This window comes from Bos indicus, chromosome 9 (genome assembly GCF_029378745.1).
Source record: "Bos indicus isolate NIAB-ARS_2022 breed Sahiwal x Tharparkar chromosome 9, NIAB-ARS_B.indTharparkar_mat_pri_1.0, whole genome shotgun sequence".
Classification (NCBI taxonomy): Eukaryota; Metazoa; Chordata; class Mammalia; order Artiodactyla; family Bovidae; genus Bos; species Bos indicus.
In genome coordinates this window covers 43,928,591-43,940,776 of record NC_091768.1, presented here as the reverse complement: position 1 = coordinate 43,940,776, position 12,186 = coordinate 43,928,591, and the positions used below count along the sequence as shown (strand labels likewise).

Below are 12,186 nucleotides of genomic sequence, written 5' to 3'. Positions count from 1 at the left end.
CCATGAAAAATTAAGATGGATGCTTTCAGACACAGGCACACAAAGGCAAAGAAGAGGAGAAAATATAAAATTTCGTAACAACGAGAAGGCAAAAGAGTATGCGTGACAGACAAAACTAAAAGATGAGAGAGATATGGGCAACAGAGAGTGTCCATGCCTCAAGCAACTTTACAGTCAGCTATATTTGCTTTCTATTAGCTAGACTGAAGGGATTTACCCTGGCTTCTGGACCAGGACAAAGAATTGAGTGCATATCATATCAATTCTATTACAGTCAAGTGGACAAGCATTATGATAATTATTGCTATTTAAAAAAATGTTTAGTTTTGTTATACTTGATCTATAAAATTAGATGGGCTTTATTCAGATATTATACAGTTCACTGTGCTGCTAATTATCCATTCTGGTTATGAATGTGTGGCAGAAAATATAAAAGTTCATACTCCAAAAAAAGACTGTTTTCATGTAGTCTGAATTATGACCTGAAAAGTTGAAGTGTTAGTCGCTCAGTTGTGTCCAACTCTCTGTGACCCCATGGGCTATAGTTCACCAGGCTCCTCTGTCCATGAAATTCTCCAAGCAAGAATACTGGAGTGGGTTGTCATTTCTTCCTCCAGGGGAACTTCCCGACCCAGGGACTGAACCCAGGTCTCATGCATTACAGGCAGATTCTTTACCATTTGAGCCACCAGGGGAAGACCTAGTTGAGCTTAAAAACTGTTAGAATTTCTTAAAATTGTATGCAACCTGATTATGAAAAAAAAAAGGAGTTAGATCTCTCAAACCACCAGTTTGAGAAATCAGGAGGAAAAAAAAAAAATCCCACCATTTTTTATTGCTGCATCAGCACAGGCTGCTAATTCCTTCAATGGCTCTTACAACCAGAATGGTACTGAGGTTTTGCTTTTCCCAGACTTCCATTGCTTTGCAGGTTTCTAAACTTCTAATGCTGACACCTATAACCAATAGCTGACAATTCCAAATAATCAGTCTTTATAGTAAAAGAGAGGGGTCTGTCAAGAGAGTGCGTATTTGTACACCTACCCTTCCACAGAGAATGCCCTACATCTCTATGTAGGAGAGAGGTGGACTCTAGTGAACTCAGGGGAAGCACGAGAGCAGAAACAGCCTGCTATGCTTAGGCAGCCATAGCAGCTGAATTAACAGTTGCCACGAATACAGCGTCAAAGGTCTCGGCCAAACCCCTCAGATCCTTTTTATGAAATGCTCTTCTTCCCATGATGACCTTGCGCTGGGGCGGGAAATCTTCTTTTTGAAAGCTTCACAATAAAATTACAAGCAGAATCTCTATTTGTTACATTACATTTCTAAATCTCTTCTTACATAATCTTGTCAGTCCAAACAAATTCTTGCAAATAAAGGCAGCAACTTCAACACCATGTTTTACTTGCTTTCATTTATCTTCCAAGTCAGAATCCTGATAAACTATATCTAATTTCACTTTTACCCTGAAAGGTTCCATTTACTTATGTAATATTACCTGTGTCCTTTAGATAAAATATTAATCCAGGCAGCCTGGAATATGTCCAGACATATTAGAAATAACCAAATAATACTAAATGAAACACTAAATTGAAACTACTTACAAAGTGAGTGGGGGGGAGGGAGAGTCCATTCAATCTATTAATAATAGTATCATAAGCTGTATTATGACAATAGAGCAAAACAAAAAATCATCTTCCATGTAACGCTGAGTCCTCCTCCTCCCTGTTTCCCACCGGCCATCAAGTTCTGTTCAATCTCCACCCTAAATAAATCTGAGAGTTTTGATGAAAATGGGTACTGAATTTTGTCAAAAGCTTTTTTTGCATATGTTCATCACATCATGATTTCTCTACTTTTTCTGCTAATGTGTTGAATTTACATCAATTCATTGACAATGAAAGTTGAGTCACTCTTGTATTTGTGGGAAATTATAACATGGTCACGGTGTATTATCCTTTTTCACGTTGCTGGATTTGATTTGCTTGTATTTTTCTGAGTGTCTGCATCTAAGCTCATCAGAAATGTTGGCCTGCAATTTTCTTTTAATATCTTTACTACGGCCTGTAAAACAAGTTAGGAATTATTCTCTCCCCTTCTATTTCTGGAAAAAGTCTAAGGACTGATATTGTTTAATTCCTTAAATATTTGCTAGAATTTACCACGCATGAAACTAGGCAAGGAATTTTACTTTGTGAGAACGTTTCTTTTAAATTACAAATTCAACCTTTATATATATATATATATTTAGGGGCTATTCGTATCTGCTACTTCTTTTTACTGAATTTATCCATTTATCAAATTTACTGGCATAAAGTTGTTCATAATATTTCTTACTATCCTATTAATACTTAACAGGATGTAGTATTTTTCATTCCTGATATCAGAAATTGTGTTTTTGTACTATACAAAGTTTTTCAATTCCCTCTAAGCACTGCTTTAGGTGACTCTCACCAACTTTAATATGTTGTGTTTCCACTATCATTCAGCTTGAAATACTTTAAAACCTCCCTTGTGATTTCTTCTTTGCTGTTGTTCAGTTGTTTTGTCAGACACTCTGCAACACTATGGATTGTTAGCACACCAGGCTTCCCTGTCCTTCACTCTCTCTCAGAGTTTGCTCAAATTCATGTCCATTGAGCAAGTGATGCCATCTAACTATCTCATCCTCTGCTGCCCTTTTCTCCTTTGCCTTCGATCTTTCCCAGCATCAGGGTCTTTTGCAATGAGTCGGCTCTTCATATCAGGTGGCCAAAATATTGGAACTTCAGCTTCCACGTGAGTTCTTCCAATGAATATTCAGGAAAGATTTCCTTTAGGATTGACTGGTTTGATCTCCTTGCTTCCAAGAGACTCTCAAGAGTCTTCTCTAGCACCACAGTTCAAAATCATCCATTATTTGGTGCTCAGCCTTCTTTATGGTCCAGCACTCACATCCATACCTGACTACTGGAAAACCCATAGCTTTGACTATATGGACCTTTGTTGGCAAAGTAATGTCTCTGCTTTTGAATATGCTGTATAGCTTTGTCATAGCTTTCCTTCCAAGGAGCAAGTGTCCTTTAATTTCATGGTTGCAGTCACCATCATCAGTGATTTTGGAGCCCAAGAAAATAAAATTTGTCACTGCTTCTACTTTTTCTCCTTCTATTTGCCATGAAGTGATGGCACAGGATGTCATGATCTTAAGTCAACTGTTCCATGTGAAGTTCTAACTGTTGCTTCTTAACTTGCATACAGGTTTCTCAGGAGACAGGTATGGTGGTCTGGTATTCCCATCTCTTTAAGAATTTTCCATTTTGTTGTGATCCACACAGTCAAAGGTTTTAGCATAGTCAATGAAGCAGATGTTTTTCTGGAATCCCCTTGCTTTCTCTATGATCCAATGAACGTTGGCAATTTGATCTCTGGTTCCTCTGCCTTTTCTAAACCCAGCTTGTACATGTGGAAGTTCTTGGTTCACATACTGTTGAAGTTTAATTTAAAGGATTTTGAGCATAATCTTACTAGCATGAGAAATGAGCACAACTGTATGGTAGCCTGAACATTCTTTGACATTGCTCTTCTTCGGGATTGAAATAAAACTGAATTTTTCCAGTCCCATGGCCACTGCTGAGTTTTCCAAATTTGCTGACATATTGAATGTAGCACTTCAATAGCATCATCTTTTAGGATTTTAAATAGCTCAGCTGAAATTCCATTATTTCCACTAACTTCGTTGGTACTTAATGCTTCCTAAGGCTCACTTGACTTTACACTCCAGGATGTCTGGCTCTAGGTGAGTGACCACACCATCATGGTTATCTGGGTCATTAAGACCTTTTTTGTATAGTTCATATGAGTATTCTTGCTACTACTTCCTAGTATCTTCTGTTTCTATTAGGTCCTGACTGTTTCTGTCCTTTATCATGCCCATCCTTGCATGAAATGTTCCCTTGATCTCTCCAACTTTCTTGAAGAGATCTCTAGTCTTTCCCATTCTATTGCTTTTCTCCACTTCTTTGCATTGTTCATTTAAGAAAGCCTTCTCATCTCTCCCTGCAATTCTCTGGAACTCTGCATTCAGTTCAGTATATCCTTCCCTTTCTCCCTTGCTTTTCACTTCTCTGCTTTCCTCAGCTATTTGTAAAGACTTCCTAGATGATCATTTTGCCTCTTGCATTTCTTTTTATTTGGGACCCACAAGTAAGTAAGTGAGGATTTTGCAGACTCATCCTTTAGACAAATGTGGTCACCTATTTTACTTACACATATTAACCCTTCCTTAAAATTATATTGGCGGTGGTGATTTAGTCACCAAGTCCTGTCTGGCTCTTTGCGACCCCATGGACTATAGCCCGCCAGGCTCCTCTGTCCATGGGATTTCCCAGGCAAGAATACTAGAGTGAGTTGCCATTTCCTTCCCCAGGGGGTCTTCCTGACCCAGGGACTGAACCCACGTCTCCTGCACTGCAGGCAGGTTCTTTACTGCTGAACCACCAGTGAAGCCCAAAATATACTATTATCACCTTAAACTGTCATTTCTGTTTTAAAGAAAAGGTCATCTTTTCTATTTATCATTTATTTACCATTTCCAATGCTCTTCATTCTTGCCCATAGCTTCTTTCAGTGCTTTAACATATCATTCCATTTTCCTTCGTTCTCCACTATTTGATGAAAAGTCAGCCATCGTTTACCTACTGTTCTCTTTTATGTGTCATTTTTTGGTGGCTGTTTTCAAGATTTTCTGTTTATAATTGGCTTTCAAAGATTATAATGTGCCTAGGTGTATTTTTCTATATAGTTATTTGCTTTAGATTGTGTTTTCTTGTGTTTTCTCCTCCAAATTTGGAAAATTACTAACCATTGTGTCTTTTTACAAAAAAAAAAAAAAAAACTGAGATATAATTCATATACAACTCATTTTAAATTGACCATTTTGAAGACTAGAACCCAGTAGTTTTTAGTATGCAATTTACTATAACATTAATGTGGTATCTGAAACCACATCAATAAACATTCGACCTCTGTTACATTAAAATTACTGATGCTAATCATGTACTTTGAATGAATCTTTTACACATGCATAATTTTACAACATCATGCACTGGTTATTTGGAATATATTTGTTTACTAAGTTAAGGGTAAATGTTCTCCAAATGTTTTCACATTACCCTATATAAAATCTCTTAAAATCTGACATGATGGTAAACCAATCATAAAGATTCTAAGCCTTTCCTATCATTATTACAATCCATCAACTAATTCAATCAGTAATTACAGACAGCCTAGAATCCAATGCCAGCTAGGTACCATAAAATGTGTGTGAGTGTCTTTTGTGTTTTTCACTCATATATCTCAGGCTCCTAGAACACTGCTTGGCTGGTCCACAGTAGACTGAGTATTAGTTGAATGAATAAATAAACAGGTAGGTATGATGTATCTTAACCTAGATTTCAAAGTTTTTTAGTGTATGACACACACACACACACACATAATCTAACTACCAGAATTACTTTGCAACATAATGGGAAAGACCTGCTAGGCAACATGGAACCTCTACACTTATGCTTGAAGTAGTTTTACATTCATACTATCCTGAACATGAATTATTATACATACAGGCAGACTTGGCTTTTCATAGTAACTGAAACTCATGTATACCAGAACCATGTCCTCCCTCTGTATGGTTTCATAGTAACTAATGTCTGTGGGAACATGGTGCTATCTAAAGCATTTTAGTCCAAATATTAGGGAAATAAATGTCAACGAACCACAAATTCAATTTTAGAAAAATGGGAAGGAAAGCAACTTAGAAAGATATGGAAAGCCTCTGGGCACTCACTTTTTTTTTTTTTTTTTTTTTGGGCACTCACTTTGAGTAAGTGTCCCAGCTAAGTCACTTCAGTCGTGTCCGACTCTGTGTGACCCCATAGATGGCAGCCCACCAGGCTCCCCCGTCCCTGGGATTCTCCAGGCAAGAACACTGGAGTGGGTTGCCATTTCCTTTTCCAATGCATGAAAGTGAAAAAATAAAGTGAAGTCGCTCAATCATGTCCAACTCCTGGCGACCCCATGTACTGCAGCCCACCAGGCCCCTCCGTCCATGGGATTTGCCAGGCAAGTGTCCCTAATGCAAAGCAAATCAGACTTCTAAATGACTTTTCAAACTCTTAACATGTTTCGCTCCCACTATATCTCACATTTGAGAATCACTGCCTAGTGATCAACTAATAGAAGGGGTCCTGTCCTTCAGCAGTACTTGTGAACTGCTTATGCGGTAGGGTATGGAAAATCAGGGTGGTTAGACAGAGAGAGAGATGAGATTTTTATAAAAGACCGAGACAAAATTAGGTTACAATAAAACTAGCCTGGAATCTTGAAAAACCACAGGAATTAATATTTCTCAAAACAGACTTACATCAAGTCTTTGGCTTTCTGTCTCCTAACACTTCTCTTCATTCCATCAAAACAGCCTTAGAGTTACTCATTGTTAGGTTGCCTCCTTCCCCATTCTCATGCCTACATGCACTCTGGATTTTGCTGTCCCTATTTGAGATTTTTTTAATGAAAATAATTCCAAAATATTTAATTTCAAACATGGAGTGTCTAGCTCCAATAAAGAACAGGCACTCATACATTAAATGTTTAAATGGTTGTGCCAAAAGTTAAAAAGAAATCGAAGGACATCTTACACATAAACACAAATGGTAGTTTAGCAAATAAAAGTATCATGGGAAAGCATAACAACTTAAAATTCTACTCTAAGGCTATTTACTAAGTAGTACCACAAATGAGACAAATGGAATATGCTATATAGACTATACCTTAAAATGTACTGTGATGTTCCAAGGAAGAGCTGAACTTGATGCAAGAAGATCAAATAGCAAACCAATTGGATAATGCCTAAAAATTAAAGAGTACATTATAAGAAAAAATTAATATTTAAAGTTAAACTACAAATGCAAAATAAATTTCAAGTACATTTTAACATCAAGTATTAGGGGACTTTAACCACAAATCACAGGAAGGTGATATTTTACAGTTACTCGCTTGGGCTAGTATGGCAAGTTTTCAGGCATCAGGGTTTTATTCCCCCCTAGCCATTTCATTCCCCAGGGAATTTTCAATATACATAATGAAACTGTACTAAGAAACGTTTTATCAGGCATGAGCACTGTTATGTCACAGTATTGCAACACTTAATTATCATATCAGTATTCATTTTGGATGATGAGCTTTTTTTTAAAACAACTTAAATTTTACAATTTTAAGAACTGAGAAGAGTACCTAAAGGGGCATGAAATCACTTATTTTGTACTTATTACTATTAACATTACAGCATATAAATTTCTAATCTTCTCTTTATGCAAATAATTCTAAATATAGATTAGGCTTATCCTTTACAAACTATTGTAACCTGGTTTTTTTTTATGTAACAATATGTCAATATTTTCTAAAGTCACTGAATATTCTTCTATAACCTAAATCTAAAGTTAAAAAAAAATAAATAAATTAGCGACTTCTAAATAAGAGAACATTTCCTAATATAATCATTACTCACAGGGAAGCAAATTATTTAGTATCAAACAAGTTAACAATACAGATCTTGCAGACTTCAAAGAACAAACCTTATTTTTTACACCCTTTTAAAGAATCTAAAGTAACTTAATTATCAAAATTAAATAATCCCCCCAGCAAAGGCCAATAGAGGACTGCTTGGTTTTATGCACAGCCTTGTTCTTTCCTCCATAATATATTAGTGAATTACTCCTAGGTTTAAGAGCGGAAAACTTTGAAAATACATCAGTTTATTTCAAAATGAGTGACCCAAATGTATTACCTGACCAAAATTCAAATATTAACTAACAGTATTTATGTTTGCCTACTATACAAACAAAATTATAATCTACATAATATAACTGTGGAAAAATCATCAGTCATTAGAGATCATATTTTTATTTAAAATGCATTCAGGATGAATGCCTTGCTAGTAAAATAAAACAGTGAGTAGTTTTAGTCATGTATGTGTTATATCTCTTTATAAAACCCTCAAACTTTTAACTGAATGTCAGTAACTAACACAAATCTTTCAAAACTAGAAATGAATATTATTTTGGATCAACTAAATTACAGCATGCTTTCTTTAGTAAATTCTGAAATCAGGAAAAAAATCCAGCCTCAGTTAAAAACTGAAATAAAAACAGTAATTTAAAAAATACTGCACTATAAACAAGTTATAGATCCTATACACTTCTTGTCCTTCTCTCTGACCTCTTAAAATTGTACAAGCTCTATGTAACGCCATACATTTTCACAAAATAGACCTTTTTTAAGTCTTCACGTCCCTCTGAGGTATCTGTAATCAGATTAAAAATGAATGTGGGTACTTAAACTAAAAGAGCATACTGTCTTCCCAACTCTATGGGCCTTCCCAGTGGCTCAACTGTAAAGAATCCACCTGCAACACAGTAGACACAGGGGATGAAGGTTTGATCCCTAGGTCGGTAAGATCCCCTGGAGGAGAGCATGGCAACCCACTCTAGTATTCTTGCCAGGAAAATGTGATGGACAGAGGAGCCTGGCGGGCTACGGTCCATGAGGTCACAAAGAGTTGGACGTGACTGAAGCGGGTGAGCATGCACGCATCCACATAGTTAACCTACTGGATAGATTCACCAATAAGCCCATAAAATGACTAGCAATTCAGTGTCGTACACATTTTCTACTGTTCAAAAATGGAACTATACACAAATTCTTAAGTTAAATCAAATATTATTTTAAAACAACCTATAATACCATTTAAAAATCAAGTATAATTAAAAAAAAAAGTATTTGAGGTGCGCTGGGACGACCCAGAGGGAGGGTATGGGGAGGGAGGATGGAGGAGGGTTCAGGATGGGGAACACAGGTATACCTGTGGTGGATTCATTTCGATATTTGGCAAAACTAATACAATATTGTAAAGTTTAAAAAAAAAAAAAAAGTATTTGAGTCAGAATACAAGTTATATGTAGTAAGATTCAATGATCAATTATTTTTTACCCTCAATATTAAAAAAAAAAAAAACCTGTAAGTGCACAGAATCTCAAACAGGGTAGATAAGAGCTGCTGAATGCATAAACCAAGATCCATAGAATAGTTAACCCTTGTTATACCAATAAAAATTCAATGGGCCCAATATTAGATTGTGAACTTCTTTTCTGTGCAGTTATAACTATTTTAAGATTAATATTTTATAACTTTCTTTCTTAAAAGTCTTCCAAAACTCACAATGAAAACTCACTTAAAAAAAAGGGAATAAGATTAGCAATTGCCATATGAATTCACTGGACCTTTTTATAAATCTAAGGTATACTGTGATATCTTGGTGATCTTATTTTTTTCCTCCATCTTGAAAAATTTTGCTACTTCATTCCAGGAATTATTTCATCATTATCAATTATTCCTAACTGGAAAAAAAAGATTGATAAGATTAGTAAGAATGGAAGAATAATGTTATACCTAGAAGAAAGATATAATAATTATCCTTCTTCCATTTTCTTACTTTGTCACCTGAAACATTATATCGTATTTCAACAAAGTATAAAATAAGGATGCAGACCTCATCTTTGGAGTCTGCTTTCAGCTCTCATTAACACAGGTGAAAATTCAAAATGTCTTATTTTCCACCTATATTGACAGAGAAAGACTACACAATTAGATAAATCAGAAGAGTTTTGCAAAGAGACACAAACCAGTACTTTAGATTTTAATGACATTGGTAAAATGATCATTTAACTAAAATCTCAGACTATGAGTCTTTAGATAATATCCTTTCAATGAATTTTATAAAACTTAAGAACTAATGAATGAACAGTGTATTTCTAAGGACATATGGCATTCTTATCCACATAATCAAAGAAAGTATTTCTTCATATAGTATTTATGAGTAGAACCTAAACTATTTCATTTTTGAAAAAGCAAGAGTGTCAGTATTCTTATCTTTAATGCTATATGTACTCTGCAATTTTCTTGACAGTTCAGTTCAGTTCAGTCACTCAGTCCAAGTCTTTGTGACCCCATGAACTGCAGCACGCCAGGCCTCCCTGTCCATCACCAACTCCCAGAGTCCACCCAAACCCATGTCCATTGAGTCAGTGATGCCATCCAACCATCTCATCCTCTTGTCATCCCCTTCTCCTCCTGCTCTGACAGAAAGTGGGCAAATGTTAAAAGCAGATTTGTAAACAAAGATGACTGGAAGGAATTAGATGATGTAGAAATTAAAAAGAACTGGACTGAATGTTTACTCATATAAAAAAGAAATTATTTTACAATATAATCATGATATAAGGCTTTAATAATTTTGCAAAGCACTGCTGTTAAGCGCACAAAGAGCCAGAAGTAATGATAAGTTAGAACCTCATAGAGGTCTATTTGAATGTTTGATAACTAATGAGCAGTTATTTGCATTGAGGACACTGCCCATTTTTGATATATATACATTCAAAACCAGCGAAAACATGGAGCAAAAATTTGAATTTCTGTATTTAAATGCTTAGTAAAATTTCTAATAAAGTTATTATACACCATTCCTTTATTCTTCTCTAAATTATTTATAAAGTGACTTAAATATACATATATACACACACATATAAAGTTTACTGGTCTGAGTAAATGATGATGATTTTTCTTGATATACTAAGGATTAGGATGGAAATTTAAGTATGATAATTTCTAAAATATATTAAAATTTAAAACTTGTAAAATATTACCAAAAAGCATTCTAAATAAAACAATATCTAATAGTTAACCTGTAACAAACATTAAAAATAAAACTAAGCCAGAAAAATATAAGAATAAAATAACTATTTACTTATATATACTGTCAAAGTATACAGATCATATGTGGATCATCAATGCAGTTGTTTATGTCAGAATGATTCTGATGCAAGTATACTAACTCCAAACAAATACACCACCTGAATTAACTGGTCCCAAGACTCCTTATTTCTGGTGAATCTATTAATATGCAAGAAAATCTAAAAAACAGAACTGGATAACAGTTAAAGTACTGACTTATTCTTACACTATAATCTGATTTATGTCAAAAATTTCAAAAGTAGTAATTTGCACAATTCTTCTAAATGGACAGTCTATATAGTTTTGTTGCTGCTGCTAAGTCGCTTCAGTTGTGTCCGACTCTGTGGGACCCCATAGACGGCAGCCCACCAGGCTCCCCCATCCCTGGGATTCTCCAGGCAAGAACACTGGAGTGGGTTGCCATTTCCTTCTCCAACGCATGCAAGTGAAAAGTGAAAGTGAAGTTGCTCAGTCGTGTCCGACTCCTAGCGACCCCATGGACTGCAGCCTACCAGGCTCCTCCGTCCATGGGATTTTCCAGGCTCCTAACCTATAATACAGAAACCACATAAGCCGTAACTATGAGTAAATTGTAATGTAGCCTTTTGGCTGTTACATCGCTACTCCTGCCAGTTTAACCTAAATTTAATAGAAAAGGAAGTAGTGAGGACTTGAACCTGAATATACCCAGAAGACACAACCAGGAGAGGTTCAATCTACTGTGCAGTAAAAACTGACTGCACCAGAATAGTGTTACACCTACTTTCACATTTTATTCTTTTTTTTCTTCCTTAAATTGCTCTAGCCTTTTCTAAATTCAATCCTCAAAATGAATTAACAATTTTTCTGCATAAGTTGTTGCTTCTTTACCCTTTTATTACTGGTAAAACACATGGACGTATTGTACATGGTATAGCAGTAACAGGTATGCTCTGAGGTCAGCCAAGGGTGCTCATTCTAGTCTAAACATCTGAATTAGATAGCAAACCAGTATTTTAAGACTAGCTTTGAAAGGAATGTTTCCTACATTCTAGAGCACTATTGTCCCACTCCATTTCATTTAAATAAATGCATTCTATTCATAAGTTTGCTACATTAGTGATTCACTGAAAACAGGATTACATTTTAATAAATAAAAAAAGGTTTAACTCAAATGCAAACCAAAGTAATTTAATGAATACAATCTATTTTGCCTTTCTCTGTGGTACAAACACAATTACAGGCTAGCACTGTGTGTCTCAGCTTTCTCAGTCTATTCTTTTGCATGAAAAAGTACAGAAATAACCAACTAAAGGAATATTACAAGTGTAAAATGCTAATAAGTAAGCCACATTTCAAAAATCTAGTTTACAGAATAAT

The 12,186-nt window shown here is 35.4% G+C and overlaps 1 protein-coding gene across 8 annotated transcripts in view; it reads right to left on the bottom strand.

Moving 5' to 3' along the window:
• The window catches only part of ATG5 (autophagy related 5), a 153,107-nt gene that overhangs the window by 115,908 nt on the left and 25,013 nt on the right, over positions 1–12,186 (bottom strand). For all 8 annotated transcript variants that reach the window (XM_019967284.2, XM_070795544.1, XM_070795545.1 and 5 more), the window contains one exon: positions 6,810–6,888. In XM_019967284.2, the coding sequence (XP_019822843.1) occupies positions 6,810–6,888 (79 nt within the window). The remainder of the gene's footprint in view (positions 1–6,809; positions 6,889–12,186) is intronic.